At 48.0% G+C, this 25,360-nt stretch overlaps 1 protein-coding gene across 1 annotated transcript; it reads left to right on the forward strand.

Moving 5' to 3' along the window:
* Nucleotides 1-554: 554 nt before the first annotated feature.
* On the forward strand, nt 555-20,738 carry LOC143975954 (IgGFc-binding protein-like). Its single transcript, XM_077478481.1, has 3 exons — nt 555-1,742; nt 11,056-11,589; nt 20,380-20,738. Exons 1-3 carry the CDS (start codon nt 575-577, stop codon nt 20,736-20,738), a joined length of 2,061 nt encoding a protein of 686 aa, XP_077334607.1. The 5' UTR covers nt 555-574.
* The last annotated feature ends 4,622 nt before the right edge of the window (nt 20,739-25,360 follow it).

The raw sequence follows: 25,360 nt of genomic DNA on the forward strand, positions 1-25,360 counted from the left end.
CTTTCATTCCCTGCAAAGGCAAAGCATAATGGACTACTATACATCGCATCGCATCGCATCGCATCGCATCGCACAGTAGCCCATTATGTGTCACTTACCTGACACAGGAGCCAGCGAAGTCACCGCTGTCCCCTGTAGTCCGCCGCATCCATCTTGTTGGTGGTGTCTCGCAGCCCCGCCACTGTCATTCGGCGAAGCCGCGATGACATCACTCCCGCGCATGCGCATGGGAGTCGACACGCGCTGCAGCTCCATTCTTGGAAATGCTGCGCTCAGTGCGCCTGCGCGCCGATGTCTACGGCGCATGCGTCGTAGACAGCGGGGCCCGTTTTCGGGCAAATATCTCCTAAACCATATAGGTTTAGGAGATATTACTTGGACCTACAGGTAAGCCTTAATCTAGGCTTACCTGTAGGTCAAAGGGGTTTGTAAGGGTTTACAACCACTTTAAGTGCCCGGTAGGCAAGTGGTTAAGCTATGTTGTGATTGCAGCCACGAAGGTTATAGCTCTGCTTTTGTCTCCTCTATAGGGTCAGCTTCTCTCTTCGGTGGCTTAAGGTTTGTTACATCTTTCATGGAATCTTCTCCATCAGACGACACCCGGTTTGAGCTCATCTTGAATGGGATTGATTGTTGCGCCGCGGTCACTGTGACAATACAGGGTACCAACTTCTTCCAGAGCGTTACCCTCCAGCAGGGAGAAATGGTCAACCTCGCAATTCCAACCAGTGCCATGCTCTATGGGAGTTCCATCTCCTCCGCAGGAGTCGTTGTGATTTCATCCAATAGCAGTATATCTGTCATCTCCAAGGTCTGGGGGACTGCTGGCTATGATTGGTCATACGTCTACCCAGTGGATCTACTAGACAAAGAATACTATATCATCACACCCGTCTCAGACTTTACGAGAAACACCCAATTTGCCATAATAAGCCTGGACCAACAAACTTCTGTCACAGTGACATTGTCTGGTGGCTCTGTCACATTGCAGGACATGTCCTTTACATCTGAAAATTCAGCAAATTTCTCACTCTCACCCTACCAAAGTGCCCAGTTTCAGCTGCCTGGCGGTGACCTCTCAGGATCCTTCATACAAGCGGATAAACCTATCGCTGTTCTGAGTGGCCATCAATGGTACATTCATCAATCAACTTTGAAAAGTTTCAGCTCTGGCAACATCTTTGAGCAGCTGCTCCCCATAAGTCGGTGGGGGAGATCGTTTTTAGTGCCCCCGATGTCTACCCAGTGGGGGAGTGCTAAAATCCTGGTGATGGTTTCTCAAACCACGAATCTGATTGTATATTATGGGTCTGCGGTAATGGCCTGTACGGAAATTTTGAAAGGAGTCACTTTTACGCAAATGATCAATGCAAATGCCCTCTGGATAAAGACCGATCAGAATGTGATGGTCATGTTTTTCTCTTATGGAAGACTCCGTGCTTCAAGAAACCTACTCCTGAATCCCTTCATGTCCAATGTGATGGCCACCACCATGCTTGAGACTTCCCAGGTGGTCCATGCTCCCTCTGGCTTTACAACCAACCTGCTTGTAGTTCCCATCAGTAGCCAAAAGTCAAGTATAGTGGTAGATGGAATCTCACTCCCACCGAGCACCGCCTGGAATGACAATGATTTGAAGACACCGAAATACTCCTGGGTGGAGGTGACCGTCTCCCCGGGATCTCACTATGTTCAACAACTTTCAAATGAACATGTCTGGGTTATGTCCTACAGCACTACTGGTAATTATGCTCTTTATTTTGCCATTCCTGTAATTGATTTTAGTATTGTGGTTATTCAACAGAAAAACAAGCTGCACGGCTAGGGTTGCCACCTGTCCAGGATTCACCCGGACAGTTCGGGTTTGGAATCATGTGTCCGGGTTTCAGACTGCCTGAAACCCGGACACATTATTTAGACTGGGCTATGGCTTCCCAGCAGAGTTGCTGCATGCAGTTGTCTAAGCTGAGAGTGTCAGGGTTCTCAGGTCACCCCTTACATCAGAGTTCCCCTTTACACCAGAGGTCACAGTGTTTCCCCTTACATCACAGACCTCTCCATACATCAGAGTTCTCTGTGTTACCCCTTAAATCATGGCTACCAGAGCATCCTTTACTCCCCAGAGTTCTCCCTTACATCAGAGTCTGCAGAGTCCCCCTTATAGTGAAAGGGAACTCTGCAAGTTCAGATGTAAAAGGGGGCCCTTGTTATTAACTTCATATGATTAGAAATGTTATTTAACCACTTGCCGACCGCCGCACGACGATGTACGTCGACAGAATGGCACGGGCAGGCATAAGGGCTTACATGTACGTCCTTGCCTGCCCGCGGGTCGGGGGCCCGAACGGGCCCCCGCCCGGTGCCTGCGGCGGTCGGTATTCGTTCGGGAGCGATCCCCGACGAGGGGACGGCCATTCATTCATGGCCACCCCCTCGCAATCGCTCCCGACGAATGAAAATGTCTGGTGACATCACTTCCTCTCCTGTAATGTAAACACAGGAGAGGAAGTGATGTATTCTCTCCTCCGTGTCGGTATTTTTCGTTCCGGCACCGAGGAGAGAGCATCGGTGAGTTGCACAAGCACTACACTACACAGTAGAACATGCCAGGCACACTCACACCCCCCCTTTACCCCCCGATCACCCCCCAATTACCCCTGCCCCCCCAGTCACAGTGACACTAATTGCTTTCTTTTTATTTTTTTTTGCATTGGTGTCATTTGTGACTGTAATAACTGTTAGGGCAGTTAGGGTTAGCCCCCTTTAGTTCTAATGTGCCCCCCTAACCCCCCCAATAAAGGTTTAACCCCGTGATCACCCCCCGTCGCCAGTGTCACTAAGGCTGGGTTCACATTGCAGCGGTTTATGAGAACGAATGTGATTCGCACCGCACTGCAGTGCAAATCACATCCGATCTCTGTGCGATTCGAGTTCAGCCATACAGATAGTATACAGATAGTATGGCTGAATTCGTGTCGCACCCGCCGCACCCGCCACACCCGCCGCAAATTCGCACGGGACCCTTTTTTTGGTCCGCAGCAGAATCGGATCGCATGGGTGTTCACACCATGCGATCCGAGTTTGCAGATCGCACTGCGATATGCGAACTGATCTGGGGGTGTCATTAACATTTCACTGGCACTCCCAGCAGTTCGCATAGGGCAGTGTGAACTGCCGCCGGGAGGCATGCGATGCGGGAACCCGCCGCGGATTCGTGGCGTTCCCGCATCGCTCCAGTGTGAACCCAGCCTAATAAGCGATCATTTTTCTGATCGCTGTATTAGTGTCACAGGTGACGCTAGTTAGGCAGGTGGGTATTTAGGTTCGCCGCAGCTTTTTATAGCGCCAGGGACCCCCATATACTACCGCATAAAGCCCCCTGATTGCCCCCTAGTTAACCCTTTCACCAGTGATCACCATATAACTGTTACAGGTGACGCTGGTTGGTTAGTTATTTTTTTATAGTTTCAGGGCACCCGCCATTTATTACCTAATAAAGGTTTAACCCCCTGATCACCCGGCGGGTGTCATTTGTGACTGTAATAACTGTTAGGGCAGTTAGGGTTAGCCCCCTTTAGTTCTAAGGTACCCCCCTAACCCCCCCAATAAAGGTTTAACCCCGTGATCACCCCCCGTCGCCAGTGTCACTAAGGCTGGGTTCACATTGCAGCGGTTTATGAGAACGGATGTGATTCGCACCGCACTGCAGTGCAAATCACATCCGATCTCTGTGCGATTCGAGTTCAGCCATACAGATAGTATGGCTGAATTCGTGTCGCACCCGCCGCACCCGCCGCAAACTCGCACGGGACCCTTTTTTTAGTCCGCAGCAGAATCGGATCGCATGGGTGTTCACACCATGCGATCCGAGTTTGCAGATCGCACTGCGATATGCGAACTGATCTGGGGTTAACATTTCACTGACACTCCCAGCAGTTCGCATAGGGCAGTGTGAACTGCCGCCGGGAGGCATGCGATGCGGGAACCCGCCGCGCATTCGTGGCGTTCCCACATCGCTCCAGTGTGAACCCAGCCTAATAAGCGATCGTTTTTCTGATCGCTGTATTAGTGTCACAGGTGACGCTAGTTAGGCAGGTAGGTATTTAGGTTCGCCGCGGCTTTTTATAGCGCCAGGGACCCCCATATACTACCGCATAAAGCCCCCTGATTTCCCCCTAGTTAACCCTTTCACCAGTGATCACCATATAACTGTTACAGGTGACGCTGGTTGGTTAGTTATTTTTTTTATAGTTTCAGGGCACCCGCCATTTATTACCTAATAAAGGTTTAACCCCCTGATCACCGGGCGGGTGTCATTTGTGACTGTAATAACTGTTAGGGCAGTTAGGGTTAGCCCCCTTTAGTTCTAAGGTACCCCCCTAACCCCCCCAATAAAGGTTTAACCCCGTGATCACCCCCCGTCGCCAGTGTCACTAAGGCTGGGTTCACATTGCAGCGGTTTATGAGAACGGATGTGATTCGCACCGCACTGCAGTGCAAATCACATCCGATCTCTGTGCGATTCGAGTTCAGCCATACAGATAGTTTACAGATAGTATGGCTGAATTCGTGTCGCACCCGCCGCACCCGCCGCAAACTCGCACGGGACCCTTTTTTTGGTCCGCAGCAGAATCGGATCGCATGGGTGTTCACACCATGCGATCCGAGTTTGCAGATCGCACTGCGATATGCGAACTGATCTGGGGTTAACATTTCACTGACACTCCCAGCAGTTCGCATAGGGCAGTGTGAACTGCCGCCGGGAGGCATGTGATGCGGGAACCCGCCGCGCATTCGTGGCGTTCCCACATCGCTCCAGTGTGAACCCAGCCTAATAAGCGATCGTTTTTCTGATCGCTGTATTAGTGTCACAGGTGACGCTAGTTAGGCAGGTAGGTATTTAGGTTCGCCGCAGCTTTTTATAGCGCCAGGGACCCCCATATACTACCGCATAAAGCCCCCTGATTTCCCCCTAGTTAACCCTTTCACCAGTGATCACCATATAACTGTTACAGGTGACGCTGGTTGGTTAGTTATTTTTTTTATAGTTTCAGGGCACCCGCCATTTATTACCTAGTCTCACTAGTGTACCCCTAAATTTAGGGGTGGCTACTTTCCAAAATGGGGTCATTTGGGGGGGGTTTGTGCCATCTTGGCATTTTATGGCCTTCAAAACTGTAACGCCCTTAGAAATCCTGAAGGCAGTGCTTGATTTTCGGGGCCCCGTACGCGGCTAGGCTCCCAAAAAGTCCCACATATGTGGTATCCCCGTACTCAGGAGAAGCAGCAGAATTTATTTTGGGGTGTCATTTCACATATGCCCATAGCATGTGTGAGCAATATATCATTTAGTGACAACTTTGTGAAAAAAAAATAAAAAAAAATTAAAGTTTGTAATTTTCCCGCAACTTGTGGCAAAATATAAAATATTCCATGGACTCAAAATGCCTCTCAGCAAATAGCTTGGGGTGTCTACTTTCTCAAATGGGGTCATTTGTGGGGGTTTTCTGCCATCTTGGCATTTTATGGCCTTCAAAACTGTAATAGGTAGTGAGAAGTGAAATCAAAAATGTACGCCCTTAGAAAGCCTGAAGGCGGTGCTTGGTTTTCGGGGCCCCGTACGCGGCTAGGCTCCCAAAAAGTCCCACATATGTGATATCCCCGTACTCAGGAGAAGCAGCAGAATTTATTTTGGGGTGTCATTTCACATATGCCCATAGCATGTGTGAGCAATATATCATTTAGTGACAACTTTGTGTAAAAAAAAAAAAAAAAAAAAAAATTTTTTGTCATTATTCAATCGCTTGAGGCAAAAAAATAAAATATTCAATGGGCTCAACATGCCACTTATCAATTTCCTTAGGGTGTCTACTTTCCAAAATGGGGTCATTTGGGGGGGTTTTGTACTGCCCTGCCATTTTAGCACCTCAAGAAATGAGATCGTAAACTAAAAGCTGCGTAAATTCCAGAAAACGTACCTTAGTTTGTAGATGTGACAACTTTTGCGCAAACCAATAAATATACAATTATTGACTTTTTTTTTACCAAAGACATGTGGCTGAATACATTTTGGCCTAAATGTATGACTAAAATTGAGTTTATTGGATTTTTCTAATAACAAAAAGTAGAACAAATCATTTTTTTTTCAAAATTTGCGGTCTTTTTACGTTTATATCGCAAAAAATAAAAATCGCAGAGGCAATCAAATACCATCAAAAGAAAGCTCTATTCGTGGGAAGAAAAGGACGCAAATTTTGTTTGGGTACAACATTGCATGACCGCGCAATTACCAGTTAAAGCAGCGCAGTGCCAAATTGTAAAAAGACCTCTGGTCATTTACCAGCAAAATGGTCCGGTCTGAAAGTGGTTAATAGCAAAATATATGTATAAAAACAAATTGCTGTGCACCGCTAAAGTGTTCGGGTTTGACTTGAAGAAAAAGTGGCAACCCTATGCACAGCCTAAATAATTACTCTCAGGGCTCATTCGACTATAACACATATTACAGCGCCTATCACTTTAATATGCTTTTTTGATGTGTTTTTGATGCTTCTGTGAAGCTTTTTTTTGAAGTTTTATGGAAGTTCGGCAAATGCCCTGTGAGTATGTTAAAGAGGAAGTAAACCCTGATGGGTGTTACTTCCTCTTTCATTCCCTGCAAAGGCAAAGCATACTGGACTACTATGCATCGCATCGCATCGCATAGTAGTCCATTATGTGTCACTTACCTGACACAGGAGCCAGCAAAGTCACTGCTGTCCCCTGTAGTCTGGCGCATTCATCTTCTTGGTGGGGTCTCGCAGCTCCGCCGCTGTCATTCGGCGAAGCCGCGATGACGTCACTCCCGCGCATGTGCACGGGAGCGACACGCACGGCATCTCCGTCGTTGACGGTGCCATGCGCCGTAGACAGCGGTGCCTGTCTTCAGGCAAATATCTCCTAAACCGTATAGGTTTAGGAGATATTTCTTGGACCTACAGGTAATCCTTAATCTAGGCTTACCTGTAGGTCAAAGTGTGTTGTAAGGGTTTACAACCACTTTAAATTTCTATTTGTTTTAAAGGGGCTTAGTAGAACCCTTGCTCAGTAGTACCCCCACTCAACAGATCCCCAGCTGCTTAGCACCCATGTTCAGCAGATCCCCAGTATACTGGAACCATCATTCACCAGATCCCCTGCTCGGTAGTTCCCCCAGCTCTACTGATCGCCAACTGAGTAGCAACCCTCAGGTCTGCAGATCCCCTGATTTGCTGATCCTCCCCTCAATCCTGATCCTCCCCTCAATCTGGTCCCTGCTCACCTTCTGCTATATTGCTTCCATGCTGCACAGCACGTGTGACATCTGCTAGTTCCTTCCTGCGGCTCCCTCAGCTCTGCTGATTCTCTGCCACTCTGTCCTTTCTCTTTTCCGGTCCCCACTCACCTTTCACTATAGTGTTCCCATGTTGCACACCACGTCTGCCGTCTGCTAGGTGCTCCTCTCCAGTCCGGACCCCGCTCACCTTCCTGCTACTCCACGCTGCGCACCAGATGTGACGTCTGCCCCAGAAACTCCCAGAATATATTCACACAAACCAGAGGTGACAGCTGATGACATCTTTCAGGTTCGCTTGCTGGTTTCCCAGTGCATCCTGGGATATCTCATACCTGCAATAGCTCAAAATAAAAGCCCCTCAGAAGCTTCAGGTGCTGTAAGTGAGCATTGTCATAGACTTCTATGGAGGCTTTGGAGACTCTTTGAAGCACCAAGAAAGCAACATGAGAGATCATTTTTGAAGGGGAGCAAACACAACGTGTGACCAGGACTGTAAGGGAACCATTTTATTTAGTGACAGGAGCTTTGATTGGCATTCAGGGCACTTTAAAAAAGTGTGTCCAATGCCATACAGCTATATATATATATATATATATATATATATATATATATATATATATATATATATATATATATATATATATATATATATACACATATACATATATATATATATATACACATATACATATATATATATATATACATATATATATATATATATATATATATATACACACATATACATATATATATACACACACACACACACACACACACACATACATACATACATATATATATATATATATATATATATATATATATACACAGTGGGGACAGAAATTCAGAACCCCTTAAATTTTTCACTCTTTGTTATATTGCAGCCATTTCCTAAAGTTGTGTCATCAAAAAGGGGGGGGGGGGGGAAGGGAAAAGGAAGTTTGGGACTTTACGTGAGGCAGTCAATGGATAGGTTCATCTGTCCTCATCCCTAATGTATACAAAAATGTCTAAGCCCTTGTACACACGGGTCGGACATTCCGACAACAAAATCCGTCAGATTTTGTCCGACATATTTTTTCCGAAACTTGTGTTGCATACACGCGGTCGGACAAAGTTGTCGGAAAATCCGATCGTTCAGAACGTGATGATGTAATTTAGTTATGACGGGACTACGTTCAGGCTAGTAGCCAATAGCTTTGGTCTAGGAATTTGATCTGAGCATGCGTGGCACTTTGTCCGATCAGAATTCTCTACACACAATCGGACAAAGTCCGATCGGATCATCTTGTCGGAAAGTTTTATAGCCCAGCTCTAAAACTTTGTCCGTCGGATATTCCGATGGAAACAGTCCGATGGAGCCCACACGCGGTCGGATTATCCGACAACACCGTCCGATCGGACACATTTTCTGTCCGACAGTGTGTACAAGGGCTAAAAGAAAAGTTGGGGCTTTATATGAAGCACAGCTAAGAACGTAAAAATAAAAAACACATGATTAAGTACGCCAAAAAAAAAAACTTACCGTATATACTCGAGTATAAGCCGAGATTTTCAGCCTCTTTTTTGAGGCTGAAAGTGCCCCCCTCGGCTTATACTCGAGTCATCGCCGTCTGACTGCTCGATCAGCGTATCGAGCAGACAGACGGCGGACATACTACAATTTGAAAGCCGCGCCTCCTTCTCCGCCTCCGCCTGTGATAGGCGGAACACTGAATTTCCCAGCAGCCTGTGTTCCGCCTATCACGGACATCGTCTCATCCTCGTCCGTAGTACGAGGATGAGACGATATCGGTGATAGGTGGAACACAGGCTGCTGGGAAATTCAGTGTTCCGCCTATCACAGGCGGAGGCGGAGGCGGGGCTTTTGAATTTTAGAATGGCCGCCGAGGCGATCCTGGCAAGGCACGGGACGGAGGCAAGGCAAGGCACGGCACGGGACGGGACGGGACGGAGGCAAGGCACGACACGACACGACACGGGACGGAGGCAAGGAGGCAAGGCACGGCACGGGACGGAGGCAAGGAGGCAAGGCACGGCACGGGACGGAGGCAAGGAGGCAAGGCACGGGACGGAGGCTCGGGACACAGGTAGGCTGGACACACACACACACACACACACACACACACACACACACACGGACACACACACATGGACACACACACACAGGGATGGATGGATGGATGGAGACACACACAGGGATGGATGGATGGATGGAGACACACACACACAGGGATGGATGGATGGAGACACACACACACAGGGATGGATGGATGGAGACACACACACACAGGGATGGATGGATGGATGGACACACACACACACAGGGATGGATGGATGGATGGACACACACACACACAGGGATGGATGGATGGATGGACACACACACACACAGGGATGGACGGACACACAGGGACGGACACACACACAGGGATGGACAGGCATGTCTCACCCTCGGCTTATACACGAGTCAATAAGTTTGCCAGTTTTTTTGGGGGTAAATTGGGGGCCTCGGCTTATATTCGGGTCGGCCTATACTCGAGTATATACGGTATACAATAAATCAAGAAAATAACATGGTAAAATTAATAAACCTTTAATAATTTATTATACATGATAGTAACACAATTCATAACCAATCTATAGGTGACAAAATTGTTGATACTACAATTAAACTAGTTTATATTAGTTTAGTTTAGGAGGTATGGGAACCTACACAGAGGTCCCTGTGGTGGAACTTGTCTACAAATCCCTGAATGCAGAACTTGTCCTGAGATCCCTGTGGGCGGAGCCTGCCTGGAGATTCCTGTGGGTGGAACCTATACAGAGATCCCTGAAGGGGGAATCTGTCTATAAATTCATGCATGTGGAACTTGTCCCGAGTTCCCTGTGGGCGGAGCCTGCCTGGAGATTCCTGTGGGTGGAACCTATACAGAGATCCCTGAAGGTGGAATTTGTCTATGAATTCATGCATGTGGAACTTGTCCCGAGTTCCCTGTGGGCGGAGCCTGCCTGGAGATTCCTGTGGGTGGAACCTATACAGAGATCCCTGAAGGTGGAATTTGTCTATGAATTCATGCATGTGGAACTTGTCCCGAGTTCCCTGTGGGTGGAGCCTCTGTGGAGAACCCTGTAGGTGGAAACTGTCCTGAGCTCCCTGTGGGTGGAGCCTGTTTGGATATTCCCGTAGGTGTAAACGGTCTGGAAATCCCTGTATGTGGAACTTGTCATGAGTTCCCTGTGGGTGGTGCCTGGCTGGAGACCCCTGTGGGGGGAACCTGTCCAGAGATACCTTGGGTTGATCATTTATTTGTGCTACCAGCTACTGTCAGCTTCCTTGTGAGAGAGATGTTACCCCCAGGAGACGGTTTGTACTAGGCAGAACTGTGTTGGGTTGTTTAGCGCTAGTGATTTCTTCTCGTACTCTATTTTCTCTGTTATTTGCTGCCACCTAGTGACATTTGTGGGAGTTACAGCTGGGCAGCCTTATACAGCAGTAGATGCACTGCCTGTTTTACATTGCCATATGTGTTTTACATACCCTTTTCCATTTATAGTCATATGTTTAACTTCTCTTGTATTCACACAGTAAACTTCAAGTTGCACATTACGATTTGGCTTATACCTCTACATAACGGAACTTTTAGGAGCACACTTGGTACAGCTCGATCCAAGGAGGACATATGTTAGAAATGGGTGAGATGTTACAATAATCTGTGACTTTCTGTTCTGCACAGGTGCCGCAACATCAGCTTTCAACGCAGGGAGCACCTCCAGCTCCTTCAACTTCTATGGCAGTGGTTTGAGCTGTAACTGCCAGGACCCGATCAGAACTCCCACCACCAGTGAAAATATGAAGGACACCTCCACCACCAGTCTACATACAACGAACACCCCCACCACCAGTCTAAATACGAAGGACACCTCCACCACCAGTCTAAATATGAAGGACACCTCTACCACCAGTCTAAATAAGGACACCTCCACCACCAGTCTAAATATGAAGGACACTTCCACCACCAGTCTACATACAACGAACACCCCCACCACCAGTCTACATACAACGGACACCTCCACCACCAGTCTACATACAACGGACACCTCCACCACCAGTCTACATACAATGGACACCCCCACCACCAGTCTACACACGATGACCACTTCCGCCACTCTTCAAAAGACAACCACTACCACCACGAATCTACATGAGATGACCACTCCCACTACCACCACCACTGTGGTCACCAGCCTGAGCACCAAGTCTTTTGAAGGTAGGAAGGGTTACTACTTATCAAAGCTGAACTCCAGACATATATATAATACACAAATGAGCGCAGCTCTCTATTTCTTAACCACCTGACCTCCAGAATATTTACCCCCTTCATGACCAGGCCATTTTTTTCACTATTCAGAACTGCGCTACTTTAACTGGCAATTGCACGGTCATGCAACACTACCCAAATTAAATTTATATTATTTTTTTCCCACACAGATAGAGCTTTCTCTTGGTGGCATTTGATTACTACTTTGTTTTATTTTTTGCGATATAAACAAAAAAAGGTCAACAATTTTGAAATTTATTGAATTTTGTTTTTTTGGTATAAAACATATCCAATAAAAAAAAATCGAATTTCTTCATACATTTAGGCCAAAATGTATTCTGCTACATATCTTTAGTAAAAAAAAAATCCCAGTAAGTGTATTTTCATTGGTTTGTGTGAAAGTTATAGCATCTACAAACGATGGGATATGCAGTATACAGTATACTGTAATTATTATTTTTTGTATACTAGTAATGGCGATGATTAGAGACTTATAATGGGACTCTAATAGTGTGGCTGACAATCTAACACTAACTGATGCTGAAGGGGAACTGACTAGCTGACCCTGACACAACCAGTGACACTAATACAGTGATCAGTGCTAATGCTATATACTGTCACTGTACTAATGACACTTGCTGGGAAAGGGTTGGCATCTAGGGGGTGATCAAAGGGTTAACTATGTGCCTAACAACGCGTAATGCCTGCAATGTGTGCTGCTTTCACTAGGAGATCCGGCTGATTTCTCTCCCTACTTTCCAGGGAGAAAAATGAGCCACATTGCTGCTCCATGTACAGAGCCCTGTGTTGTTAGTAAACACAGGGCTATGTTCTGTGATTAGCTAAGCTGATCAGCAGGTCCCAGCCATGAATCATTGGCCGGGACCTGCTGACTGGCTTGTGCTGTATCGAATCACAGCACAGATTGGGCGCGCCCCCTACCCATAATTTTAAAATCATGTACATGTACGTGATTTAGCACACGGGGTACATGGGGTGGTCCGCTAGTGGTTAATACACCATTAAACCGGATAAGAGGAAAAAATCAGCATGTAAGAGGGGCTTTATGGTCGGCTAGATTTGGCATCAAGAGCACAAGGCCCCACCCCTGCTAGAACATTGTCCTCCCCTGCTTAAGCCGAACCCTCTGCCTTCTTGTGCCTCACTCCATATCAGAGGCCTCCATACAACATTCATGGCCATTGACCTTTACATCCCCAAAGGAAGGAATGTCCACACTTTCTGGAAACGGAATAACAGTCACATCACATTATTATTATTATTATTATTATTATACAGGATTTATATAGCGCCAACAGTTTACGCAGCGCTTTACAACATTGGGGTAGACCGTACAATGCAAAACAATTCAAGACAAGAGGAATCAGAGGGCCCTGCTCGTTAGAGCTTACAATCTAGGAGGGAGGGTCAAGTTATACAAAAGGGTAATAGCTGTGGGGGATGAGCTAATGGAGAGAATAGTGAAGTTGTTAGATGGAGGCAGGATAGGCTTCTCTGAAGAGGAAAGTTTTCAGGGATTGCCTAAAAGTGGATACATTTGGAGACAGTCTGAGAGATTGGGGTAGTGAGTTCCAGAGGAAGGGCGAGGCTCGGGAGAAGTCCTGTAGGCGGATATGGGAGGAGGTGATGAGGGAGCTAGAGAGCAGGAAGTCCTGGGAGGAACGAAGTGGGCGATGAGGTTGGTATTTTGAGACTAGGCTAGAGATGTAGCTGGGGGCAGAGTTGTGGGTGGCTTTGTAAGTAAGTGTTAGTATTTTGAATTTAATTCATTGGGCAAGTGGCAGCCAATGGAGGGAATGGCAGAGAGGGGTAGCAGACACTGTGCGGTTTGTAAGGTGGATGAGTCTGGCAGCAGCATTCATGATGGACTGAAGGGGGGATAGTCTATTTAAAGGTGAACCAATGAGGAGGGAGTTGTAGTAGTCAAGGCGAGAGATGACCAGGGAGTGAATGAGGAGCTTTGTGGTTTCATTGGTTAGAAAGGGGCGTAGTTTAGAGATGTTTCGGAGGTTGAGGCGGCAAGCTTTGGAAAGTGATTGGATGTGGGGCTGAAAGGAGAGTTCAGAGTCCAGGATAACACCTAGACCCTGACATGGGGGGATGGGTGGATGGTTGTGCCATTACTCTTGACAGAGAAGTCAGGGGAAGAGGCACGTTGGGGAGGAAATATTATAAGTTCGGTTTTGGACAAGTTGAGTTGGAGGAAGTGGTGTGACATCTATACAGATATGTCTGTTAGTAAGTTGGTGATGGGTGAGGAGACCGATGGGGTGAGTTGAGGGGTGGAGAGATAAATTTGAGTGTCGTCAGTGTAGAAATGATATTGAAAGCCATGAGAGGCTATCAGCTGACCCAGGGAAGAGGTGTAGACTGAAAATAAAAGAGGTCCGAGAACAGAACCTTGGGGGACCCCGATGGAGAGGGGAAGAGGAGTAGAGGAAGTAGAATTGTAAGTGACACTGAAGGTGCGTTGGGGTAGGTAGGATGAGAGCCACTGAAGAGCACAGTCACGGAGACCAAGGGAGTAACGTTTTTTGAGGAGGAGGAGGGGGTGGTCAACCGTGTCAAAGGCGGCTGAAAGGTCCAGAAGTCGGAGTACCGAATAGTGTCCGTTGGTTTTTGCAGTTAGGTCATTTGTGAGTTTTAAAAGAGCAGTTTCTGTTGAGTGTTGAGGGTGAAATCCAGATTGAAGGGCATCAAGAAGGTTGTTTTTGATAAGGTGGTCACTCAGTTGGTTGTAAACCAGGTGCTCGAGGAGTTTAGAGGAAAATGGGAGCAAGGAGATAGGGCGTAGGTTGTTAAGATCGGTAGGGTCCAAGGATGGCTTTTTAAGTATGGGGGTGACCAGTGCATGTTTTAGAGCATTGGGGAAAATGCCAGAGGTGAGGGAGGGATTGAAGATGTGGGTTAGAGAGTGTAGTATAGAGTCAGATGGCGACCGTAGTGTTTGAGAGGGAATAGGATCCAGGGGGCAGGTGGTTAGGTGGGCGTTAGAAAGGAGTTTAGCAACTTCGTCTGTAGTGGCAGTTTTGAATAAGGGGAGTGTTGAGAGTACCTGTTGTAGTGGGGTCTTAACTGGGGTAGATACCTGTAGAGTGGAGATTTCATCACTGATTGTATCAATCTTGTTTTTGAAGTGATTAGCAATCTCCTGGGCAGTGAGTGAGTCGTGGGTGGAGGCGGTGGAGGACGGAGTAGAGAGTTGGAGGTAGAGAAAAGTTTACAGGGACTGGACGAGAAGGTGTTAATAAGAGTTGTAAAATAGGTCTGCTTGGCAGTGTGGAGGATAGAGTAGTGTTTTTGGAGGGCAGATTTGTATTGGTTGAAGTCTTTGAGAGACTTGGTTTTGTGCCACAGATGCTCAAGAGTGCGACTACGTTTTTTGAGAATTCTAGTGTCATCTGTTTGCCAGGGTTGTAGGGGTCGAGGTCTGATTCTGCGTGTAGCGATTGGAGCGAGCTTGTGCATGGTGGAGGACAGGGTTTTATTGTAGGTGGAAGTGGCTTGGTTGGGACAGGACAGGGGAGAGATTTTGTCATAGAGGTGGTCAGCAGCAGAATAAAGGAGAGAAGAGTTGAAGTTGCGAAAGTTTCTACGGGTGATGGTTAGATGATTGGAGGGAAGGGTGTTGGAAGACAGGGAGAGAGAGAAACTAATTAGGTGATGGTCGGAAAGAGGAGAAGGATTATTTGAGAAGTTCCATGGAGTGCAAAGGTAGGAGAATACAAGGTCAAGGGTGTTGCCATCAGAATGAGTAGAAGCCTGTACCCATTGCTTCAGGTCAAGTGAAGAGGTTAGACTAAGAAGTTTAGAAGTCACAGGAGTGTTTGTATTAGCAGGGATGTTGAAATCACCAAGAAGGATTGTGGGAATTTCAGAAGACAGAAAAAAGGGTAGCCAGGCAGAGAACTCATCAAGGAAAGTTGATACTGGTCCAGGGGGCCGGTAGATCACAGCAATTCTTAGGGAAGTAGGAGAAAATAGACGAATACAGTGAGCTTCAAATGATGAGAGGGAAAGAGAGGGACTTACCATGCAGAGTCACTTGACATTAAATAGCCATTCACCTTTAGTGGACAGTCCGCAGTAGTCACATGTGAAAGCATTTTCAGCACCTTGGCAGCCATCTCCCTTTTACAGTCTCTTCTCCACCCCAGGGTCATTAATACTCACAGGACTGAGCTCTCTGTAGTCACCTCCTTGCTAGTTACACCTCTCCAGGGGCCCTCGAGGGAAGCAGCCTTACTCAGAGAACTCTTAGCCTGGCCTAAAAGGCCTTAAAGGCCTAGCTCCAATCTCCATAAGGGAGTGAAAGACTACAGCCGACTCTTCTTGGGTGCAGGCCGACCTCCTGATCTATCCAGGGTCTACAAATGCTGGTTGCATCATCATAGGTGGGGGGTGTTTAGCTCCCATGTTGTGTTGGGCGAACGGTTCGGCCCGAGCATGAGTTTGGGCCGAACATTGACTATTTGCCCTGTTCAAGGGAATGCCCTGCACACTGCACAGTGCTTGCAGTGCAAAGTAAAATCTGGTTGTTAAGGAGCGGGTAACAGGAAGCATCCTTGCAGCATCCTTAACAACTGACGAGTCATCAACTGTCAACGGGTCTCCCCGCTGAAAGTTGAATGATAAAAAAAAAATTGCAGTAAAAAAAAAATCAGCGTGGAGTCCCCCCCAAAATCCATACCAGACCCTTATCTGAGAATGCAGCCCCCCATCCTGAACCATACCAGGCGACATGCCCTCAACATGGGGGGGTGCTTTGGGGTGGGGTGGTCTCTTCCCCACAACCCTGGACTGTGGTTGAGGGGGTCTGTTGGTGGGGGGCTTATCAGAATCTGGAAGCCCTTTTTAACAAGGGGCCTCCAGATCCCGCCCCCCATGCAAATGAGTATGGGGTATATCCATTACTTATAGAACAAAAAAAAAAGCTCTGCATTAATTGACAGCTGAACGTCTAATGCAGGGATTCCCAACCAGGGTTTCGTGGAACCTTAGGGTTCCTACAGAGGTTGTAGGGGTTCCTTTAGCATTGGGCAATTTCTGCCTCTGAGATAACTTCCCACTCACACCATTGATCTTTTTAGCTATCTGTAAGGAGGTAATTCTTCCCAATGACCACAAGTGTGAGGACCATTCTTCCCACCGACCATCACACTAATGTATCACGAGTTGTAGATTTCAAATTTTTAGCAGGGGGTTCCCCGAGACCAGAGAACTATTTTAAGGGTTCCTCTGTGTTGAAAAGGTTGAGAAAGGCTGGTCTAACGCCTCCTCCGCCATTTTAGAGTTCCTTTATAGGTAACTGCGGGGCCACCTGGTGACATCCCCTGGTGGCACCGCCCCCTTGTGATGTCACCGACTCAGTGTACACATGTCTGTAACATCACAAGTCGGGTTGGTATGGACTGGGGGGGGGGGGGCGCCTTTTTTTCTTTCTTTTTTTCAATAGCTGGGTGTCGGCAATTGCAACCGAGAGTCAATTTAAATGTGAATTGACTATTTTTTTTAATAAATGTAATTTTTGCTGCAGCAGGTTCTATACATGCAATAGATGTGCCACTTTACAGGCACACTAAGGGGACCACCCAGGCACTATATTTAGAGGAATTTTTCATTTTTATTGTTGCACTTTAAGCATCATTAAAATCACTGCTCCTGAAAAACAATTGTTTTTTTTTGTTTTATTGATACATGTTCCCCAGGGCAGTACCCGGACCCCCATACCCCCTTTATTGCCAATTATTTGCATATAAGCCATTAAAATGGGCACTTCATAGCCTGCTCTCTACTGCACATGTATGAGCTACGGCACACTATGAATGGTCCCACAGCCTCCTGGGACCTGAGACTTGTCCCAGGAGGCCGTGGGGGACATTTTTGTTTTTGTTCTTCAATAAAGGAATTGTCAAAAACTGTCCGCTGTCGTTTTTACTTTTTTGATACTTTTTTGGGGAATGGGTAGGGGTACAATGTACCTCTACCCATTCGCATGGGGGGGGGATATGGGGGCCACCTTGTTAAAGGGGGCTTCCAGATGCCGATAAGCCCCCTGCCCACAGACCCACAGGGATGAGACCATTGTCCCCATCAACATGAGGACAAGGTGCTTTGGGGGGACCCAAAACCCCCCTCCCCATGTTGAGGGTATGTGGCCTGGTATGGTTGGGGGGATTCTTTCTCATCTGCCCCCCCTTATCCTGTGGCCTGCCAGGTTGCATGCTTGGATAATGGTCTGGTATGGAATTTGGGGGGACCCCCATGCAATTTTTTTAAACCACTTCAATACACTGTGTTTCATAAACGACACTGCCTGCATTGACAGACTATAGAGTCTACATTGCATATCTAGTCTATGCTAAATTCAGAGTACATATATATATATATATTTACAGTATCTCACAAAAGTAAGTACACCCCTCACATTTTTGTAAATCTTGACACTTGTCTACAATGTAAAGTAGTGAGTGTACAGCTTGTATAACAGTGTACATTTACTGTCCCCTCAAAATAACTCAACACACAGCCATTAATGTCTAAACTGCTGACAACAAAAGTGAGTACACCCCTAAGTGAAAATGTCCAAATTGGGCCCAATTAGCCATTTTCCCTGTTGAAATTCCAGTGACCAGTATGAGAGAGTGAGAACGATAACACCAAATTTAACACACTTGCTCCCCATTCACACCTGAGACCTTGTAACACTAACGAGTCACATGACACCGGGAAGGGAAAATGGCTTCTTTTTTTTTCAAAATTGTCGCTTTGTTTTGGTGGTATTTGATCACCTCTACGGTTTTTATTTTTTGCTAAACAAATAAAAAAATACAGAAAATTTTGAAGAAAAATATGTTTTTTTTGTTTCAGTTCCAAAACTTTGTAAATAAGTAAGTTTTCTCCTTCACTGATGGGCACTGATGGGGTTACACTGATGGGCAATGATAAGGCAGCACTGATGGGCACCGATGAGGTGGCACCAATGAAGTGGCACTGATGAGGTGGCATTGATGGACACTGATATGTGGCACTGATAGGCGGCACTGATGGGCAATGATAGGCGGCACTGATAGGTGGCACAAATTGGCATTGATAGCTGGCACAGATTGGCATGGATGGGCGGCATGAATGGGTATGGATAGGCAGTGCAGCTTTTACCCCCCAATGAAATGCTAGCTCAGTGCTGGGGGTTCCCCCCAATTCCGATTAGGCCCTTCATGTCTGGTGGGAATTTTAAGGGGAGCCCAATGTTCCCCTTAAAATTCAACGTTTAAGGGGAACCTGGCACTTTTCTGGCACCTTTTGTTCACATTTAACAATCTGTATTTTTGCTAGAAAATTACTTAGAACCCCCCAAACATTATCCACTTGCCGCCCGCCCTATAACAGAAACACAGCGGCAAAGTGGTTTCAAAATCCTGACCGGACGTCATATGACGTGATCAGGATTTTGAGCCGCTGCGTGCCCCCCAGGTGGGCATGCATAGGCGCCACAGATGGGCATGGATAGGCAGCACAGATGGGCATGGATAGGCGGCACAGATGGGCATGGATGGGCACTGATAGATGGCACTGATGGGCACTGATAGGCGGCACAGATGGGCACTGATAGGCGGCACAGATGGGAACTGATAGGCGGCATTGTATTCTAATATACTGTACTAATGGATGCCAATCAGTGCCAAACAATAATGCATGCCAATCACTGATGCCCATTGTGGGCACTGATTGGCATCCATTATGGGCACTGATTGGCATCCATTGTGGCACTGACTGGAATCCCTGGTGGTCTAGGGTGGCATACCTTGTCCTGGGCATCCCTGGTGGTCTGGTGGCATCCCTGGCGGTCCAGTGTGGGCATCCTCGGGGGGGCTGCGCTGATAATCGATCAGCACAGACCCCCCCTGTCAGAGGAGCAGCCGATCGGCTCTCCTCTACTAGCGTGTGACAGACGCGAGTGAGGAAAAGCCGATCACCGGCTCTTCCTATTTACACTGTGATCAGCTGTGATTGGACACGGCTGATCACGTGGTAAAGAGTCTCCGTCGGAGACTCTTTACCGAGATCGTAGTTGCCGGGTGTCAGACTGACACCCCGCAACAACGATCGCCGCGATGCCCGCCCCCGGGGCTCAAAATCCTGATCACTTCATATGACGTCCGGTCAGGATTTTGAAACCACTTTGCCGCCGTGTTTCTGTTATAGGGCGGGCGGCAAGTGGATAATGTTTGGGGGGTTCTAAGTAATTTTCTAGAAAAAAATACAGATTGTTAAATGTGAACAAAAGGTGCCAGAAAAGTGCCAGGTTCCCCTTAAACGTTGAATTTTAAGGGGATCCCACCAGACATGAAGGGCCTAACCCGAATTGGGGGGAACCCCCAGCACTGAGCTGGCATTTCATTGGGGGGTAAATGCTGCATGCTTTGAACCTCTATGGAAGGTGGTCTGCTGTGCAATGAGAGAGGTCTATGGAAAAGGTTGGAGGGGTAGAATATAATGGGGGCAGATAAGTCAGATGGGGGGGGATCAGATGCTACTGGAGGATGAGGGAAAGGAGGAGGGGCCACTGGTCAGGTCAGGTGATAAGAAGCGTGTCATTCAGCGCTGAGGCCGCGTTGTCTCGAGTTGTCTACTCATGGTGGAGTGCGGCTTATCATCACTGTGAGTTCCCACTTCTCTCCCTCCTCTAACTCGTCTCTTCTCCTCCTCTTCCTGCAGATGGATTTGTTGAAATCTACTTGATGGACACTCCCCTTAGTTGGTGGGACGCCCTGCGCTACTGCCGCCAACACTACACCAACCTGTTAAGCGTGCCGGATGAACGCATCCAGAACCTTGTGGCTACCAAGATTAAGCAGACCGGAGCGTCGGGGACCAGACTATGGATCGGCCTCCGCAGGCACAAAGTATGGGGGTACCTGTACTGGATGGATGGGCAACCCACTGACTACTTCAACTGGGGGGACGGTATGCCTAGCGACCCCGTCACCAACCTTTGTACCCTCATCTCACTAGAAAACAACTTCACCTGGTATGACCAGTGCTGTGCCACCCACCTTGGTTTTATCTGCTACTGACCCCTCCCCCCCAGGGTATATAACACCCACTGATCTCTACTGACACCCCTCCCCCCAGGGTATATAACACCCACCAATCACTACTGACACCCCTCCCCCCAGGATATATAACACCCACCAATCACTACTGACACCCCTCCCCCCCAGGATATATAACACCCACCAATCACTACTGACACCCCCTCCCCCCAGGATATATAACACCCACCAATCACTACTGGCACCCCTCCCCCCAGGATATATAACACCCACCAATCACTACTGACACCCCTCCCCCCAGGATATATAACACCCACCAATCACTACTGACACCCCTCCCCCAGGGTATATAACACCCACCAATCACTACTGACACCCCTCCCCCCAGGATATATAACACCCACCAATCACTACTGACACCCCTCCCCCCAGGATATATAGCACCCATCAATCACTACTGAGACCCCTCCCCCAGGATATATAACACCTACCAATCACTACTGACACCCCTCCCCCCAGGATATATAACACCTACCAATCACTACTGACACCCCTCCCCCCAGGATATATAGCACCCATCAATCACTACTGAGACCCCTCCCCCAGGATATATAACACCCACCAATCACTACTGACACACCTCCCCCCAAGATATATAACACCCACCAATCTCTACTGAGACCCCTCCCCCAGGATATATAACACCCACCAATCACTACTGAGACCCCTCCCCCAGGATATATAACACCCACCAATCACTACTGACATCCCTCCCCCCAGGATATATAACACCCACTGATCACTACTGACACCCCTCCCCCCAGGATATATAACACCCACCAATCACTACTGACACACCTCCCCCCAGGATATATAACACCCACCAATCACTACTGAGACCCCTCCCCCAGGATATATAACACCCACCAATCACTACTGAGACCCCTCCCCCAGGATATATAACACCCACCAATCACTACTGACATCCCTCCCCCCAGGATATATAACACCCACTGATCACTACTGAGACCCCTCCCCCAGGATATATAACACCCACCAATCACTACTGACATCCCTCCCCCCAGGATATATAACACCCACCAATCACTACTGACACCCCTCCCCCCAGGGTATATAACACCCACTGATCACTACTGACACACCTCCCCCCCAGGATATATAACACCCACCAATCACTACTGACACCCCTCCCCCAGGATATATAACACCCACCAATCACTACTGAGACCCCTCCCCCCAGGATATATAACACCCACCAATCACTACTGACACCCCTCCCCCCAGGATATATAACAACCACCAATCCCTACTGACACCCCTCCCCCCAGGATATATAACACCCACCAATCACTACTGACACCCCACCCCCCAGGATATATAACACCCACCAATCACAATAACTACTGACACCCCTCCCCCTAGGATATATAACACCCACCAATCACTACTGACACCCCTCCCCCCAGGATATATAACACCCACCAATCACTACTGACACCCCTCCCCCCAGGATATATAACACCCACCAATCACTACTGACACCCCTCCCCCCAGGGTGTATAACACCCACCAATCACTACTGACACCCCTCCCCCCAGGATATATAACACCCACCAATCACTACTGACACCCCTCCCCCCAGGATATATAAGACTCTCCAATCACTACTGACACCCCTCCCCCCAGGATATATAACACCCACCAATCACTACTGACACCCCTCCCCCCAGGATATATAACACCCACCAATCACTACTGACACCCCTCCCCCCAGGATATATAACACCCACCAATCACTACTGACACCCCTCCCCCCAGGATATATAACACCCACCAATCACAATCACTACTGACACCCCCTCCCCCAGGATATATAACACCCACCAATCACTACTGACACCCCTCCCCCCAGGATATATAACACCCACCAATCACTACTGAGACCCCTCCCCCAGAATATATAACACCCACCAATCACTACTGACACCCCTCCCCCCAGGATATATAACACCCACCAATCACTACTGACACCCCTCCCCCCAGGATATATAACACCCACCAATCACTAACACAATCAGAAACACAATCCCTAGGGAGCTCCCCTTACTTTAATAAGGTGCAAGGCCTTGCAATAAAGGATACAGTCTTTGATCTTCTTTCTTCTGCTAGCTATAGTTCTTGTAACAATTGTAATCCAACAGTAATCCGACAGTGGAACAACAAGGGTTAACATGAGATGAATATCAGAACCGTTCCTGTGGTGTGATACACCTGTAATTGCCTCTGGTATAACACAGTGCTAATAGTATTGTGATAAATATGCGTGAGGCCCGCTTAAACTCAGTCTGTCTATTAGATTCTCCTCTGTGGGACTACAGGCCCCAGCAACACTGTGTTAAAGTCTAGGTGTATGCAAGTGTGTTAGGAAACTGTGGGCAACCGCCCTCTCACCAAACTGGGTTTGAAGAATAAGTCAGCTCCACTCCGCTGGTCTCAGTCCATTTGCTGCGGCCACACCGCCACACTGTTCCACTTTACAAGGTCACCAGGAGCTCTCAGTTACCTCCGTCAGGGTGCCTCTGGATCCTTCCCGATCCGACCACACTGCTGTCCCAGCACGCTATGGTGTGAAGTCCTCCTTTGGCTTTAGATTGCTGCTCTGCAGGCTGCAGTTCTCTGGAGACCTCCTCACAGGTCCTCACAGGCAGGCCATGTGTCCAGAAGAGAAAAAAAATGGCTGCGCTGGATATCTTATTGCCTACCCAGCATGCAGTTCATTACAGGGTGATCATGGGTAGGTCACCTGGCCTTCTGGGTAGATAAGGTCATAGCCAATATGTAAACAACAGTCACTTCCTGTTATATTTCCAACATTATGAAAAGGAAAATCATCCAAGTCCATTTCCAGTTTTGGTCACTAGATGGCGCCAAATACTAAGGCATAACATTGTCCATATGTTTACATTGTATTCACATTAACATAGCATTAGAGCCGGTTCACACAGCGGGCGATGCGAGGCGACACGACTCGCCTCGCCTCGCTCTCGCAAGTCGCCCCCGTTCTGTACAATGGAACTGTTCTGAGAGGAGCGACTCGAGTCGCTCCGACTCAGAAAAAAGGTTCCTGTACTACTTTTGGGCGACCTCGGGGCGACTTGCATTGACTTCTATACAGAAGTCATCTGCAAGTTGCCGCTGAGGTCGCGGCAGGTCGCGGCGAGGCAAGTCGGAGTCGCCTCGCCTCGCCTGCAGTGTGAACCGGCCCTTAGTGGGCAAAAATGTCAGCGCTACACCCACCAATCACTACTGACACCTGACTTAGATATTTTGTAAATAGGCAACTCCTATCCTAATATTGATTAGTGGTTCCAAATTAATAATAACTACTGCAGTAGGGAACAGACACAAAAGATACGCTCAGCATCTTTCCAAATAACCGTTCTCCTTTATTATGACGCATTTGAAGGTTTTTATACACAGGATTACGTAGGTATCACATTAAAGCGGGATTCCACCCTAAAGTGGAACCTCCGCTGATCGGAACCCCCCCCCCTCCGGTGTCACAATTGACACCTTTCAGGGGGGAGGGGGGTGGAGATACCTGTCAAAGACAGGTATTTTCACCCACTTCCGGGCATAGACTCCCACGGGAGTCTACGCCATTTCCTGCCCTGCCGCACTGTCTGCTGGGACACACACGGGTCCCAGTGACAGCGCGGAGAGCTCCTATTGCACGGCGCGGCTCGCGCATGCGCAGTAGGGAACTGGGAAGTGAAGCCGATTCGCTTTACTTCCTGATTCCCTCACCTCGAATGGCGTCGGCAGCAGCCGAGGCCCGAGCGGTCGATCGGCCTCGGCTGCCGGCATCGCTGGAACCCGGGACAGGCGAGTGTCCATTTATTAAAAGTCAGCAGCTGTAGTATTTATAGCTGCTGGCTTTTAATATTTTTTTTGGGCGGAATCCCTCTTTAATATTACAGTTGTACTTTTATGGTAACAAGGGGCGTAACATAGGCAGGCTAATTCTAATCAGGACTCGAAGGAATGCAAACGTGTAATGAAAACATTATTAGTGTTGTGTGCACAGTAAGGGCCGTGTGCAATACATACAAATAGAATACAATTATACACAGAACTTACAAATTTCCATTACACACCCCTCCCCCCCAGGATATATAACACCCACCAATCACTACTGACACCCCTCCCCCCAGGATATATAACACCCACCAATCACTACTGACACCCCTCCCCCCAGGATATATAACACCCACCAATCACTGCTGACACCCCTCCCCCAGGATTTATACCACCCACCAATCACTGCTGACACCCCTCCCCCAGGATTCATGCCACCCACCAATCACTGCTGACACCCCTCCCCCAGGATTTATGCCACCCACCAATCACTACTGACCTCGCTCACCCCCAGGATATATAACACCCACCAATCACTGCTGACACCCCTCCCCCAGGATTTATACCACCCACCAATCACTGCTGACACCCCTCCCCTAGGATTTATGCCACCCACCAATCACTGCTGACACCCCTCCCCCAGGATTTATGCCACCCACCAATCACTACTAACCTCCCTCCCCCCCAGGATATATAACACCCAC

This window comes from Lithobates pipiens, unplaced genomic scaffold (genome assembly GCF_037356315.1).
Source record: "Lithobates pipiens isolate NorthernLeopardFrog02 unplaced genomic scaffold, aLitPip1_a1.2 Scaffold_13, whole genome shotgun sequence".
NCBI classification, from domain to species: Eukaryota; Metazoa; Chordata; class Amphibia; order Anura; family Ranidae; genus Lithobates; species Lithobates pipiens.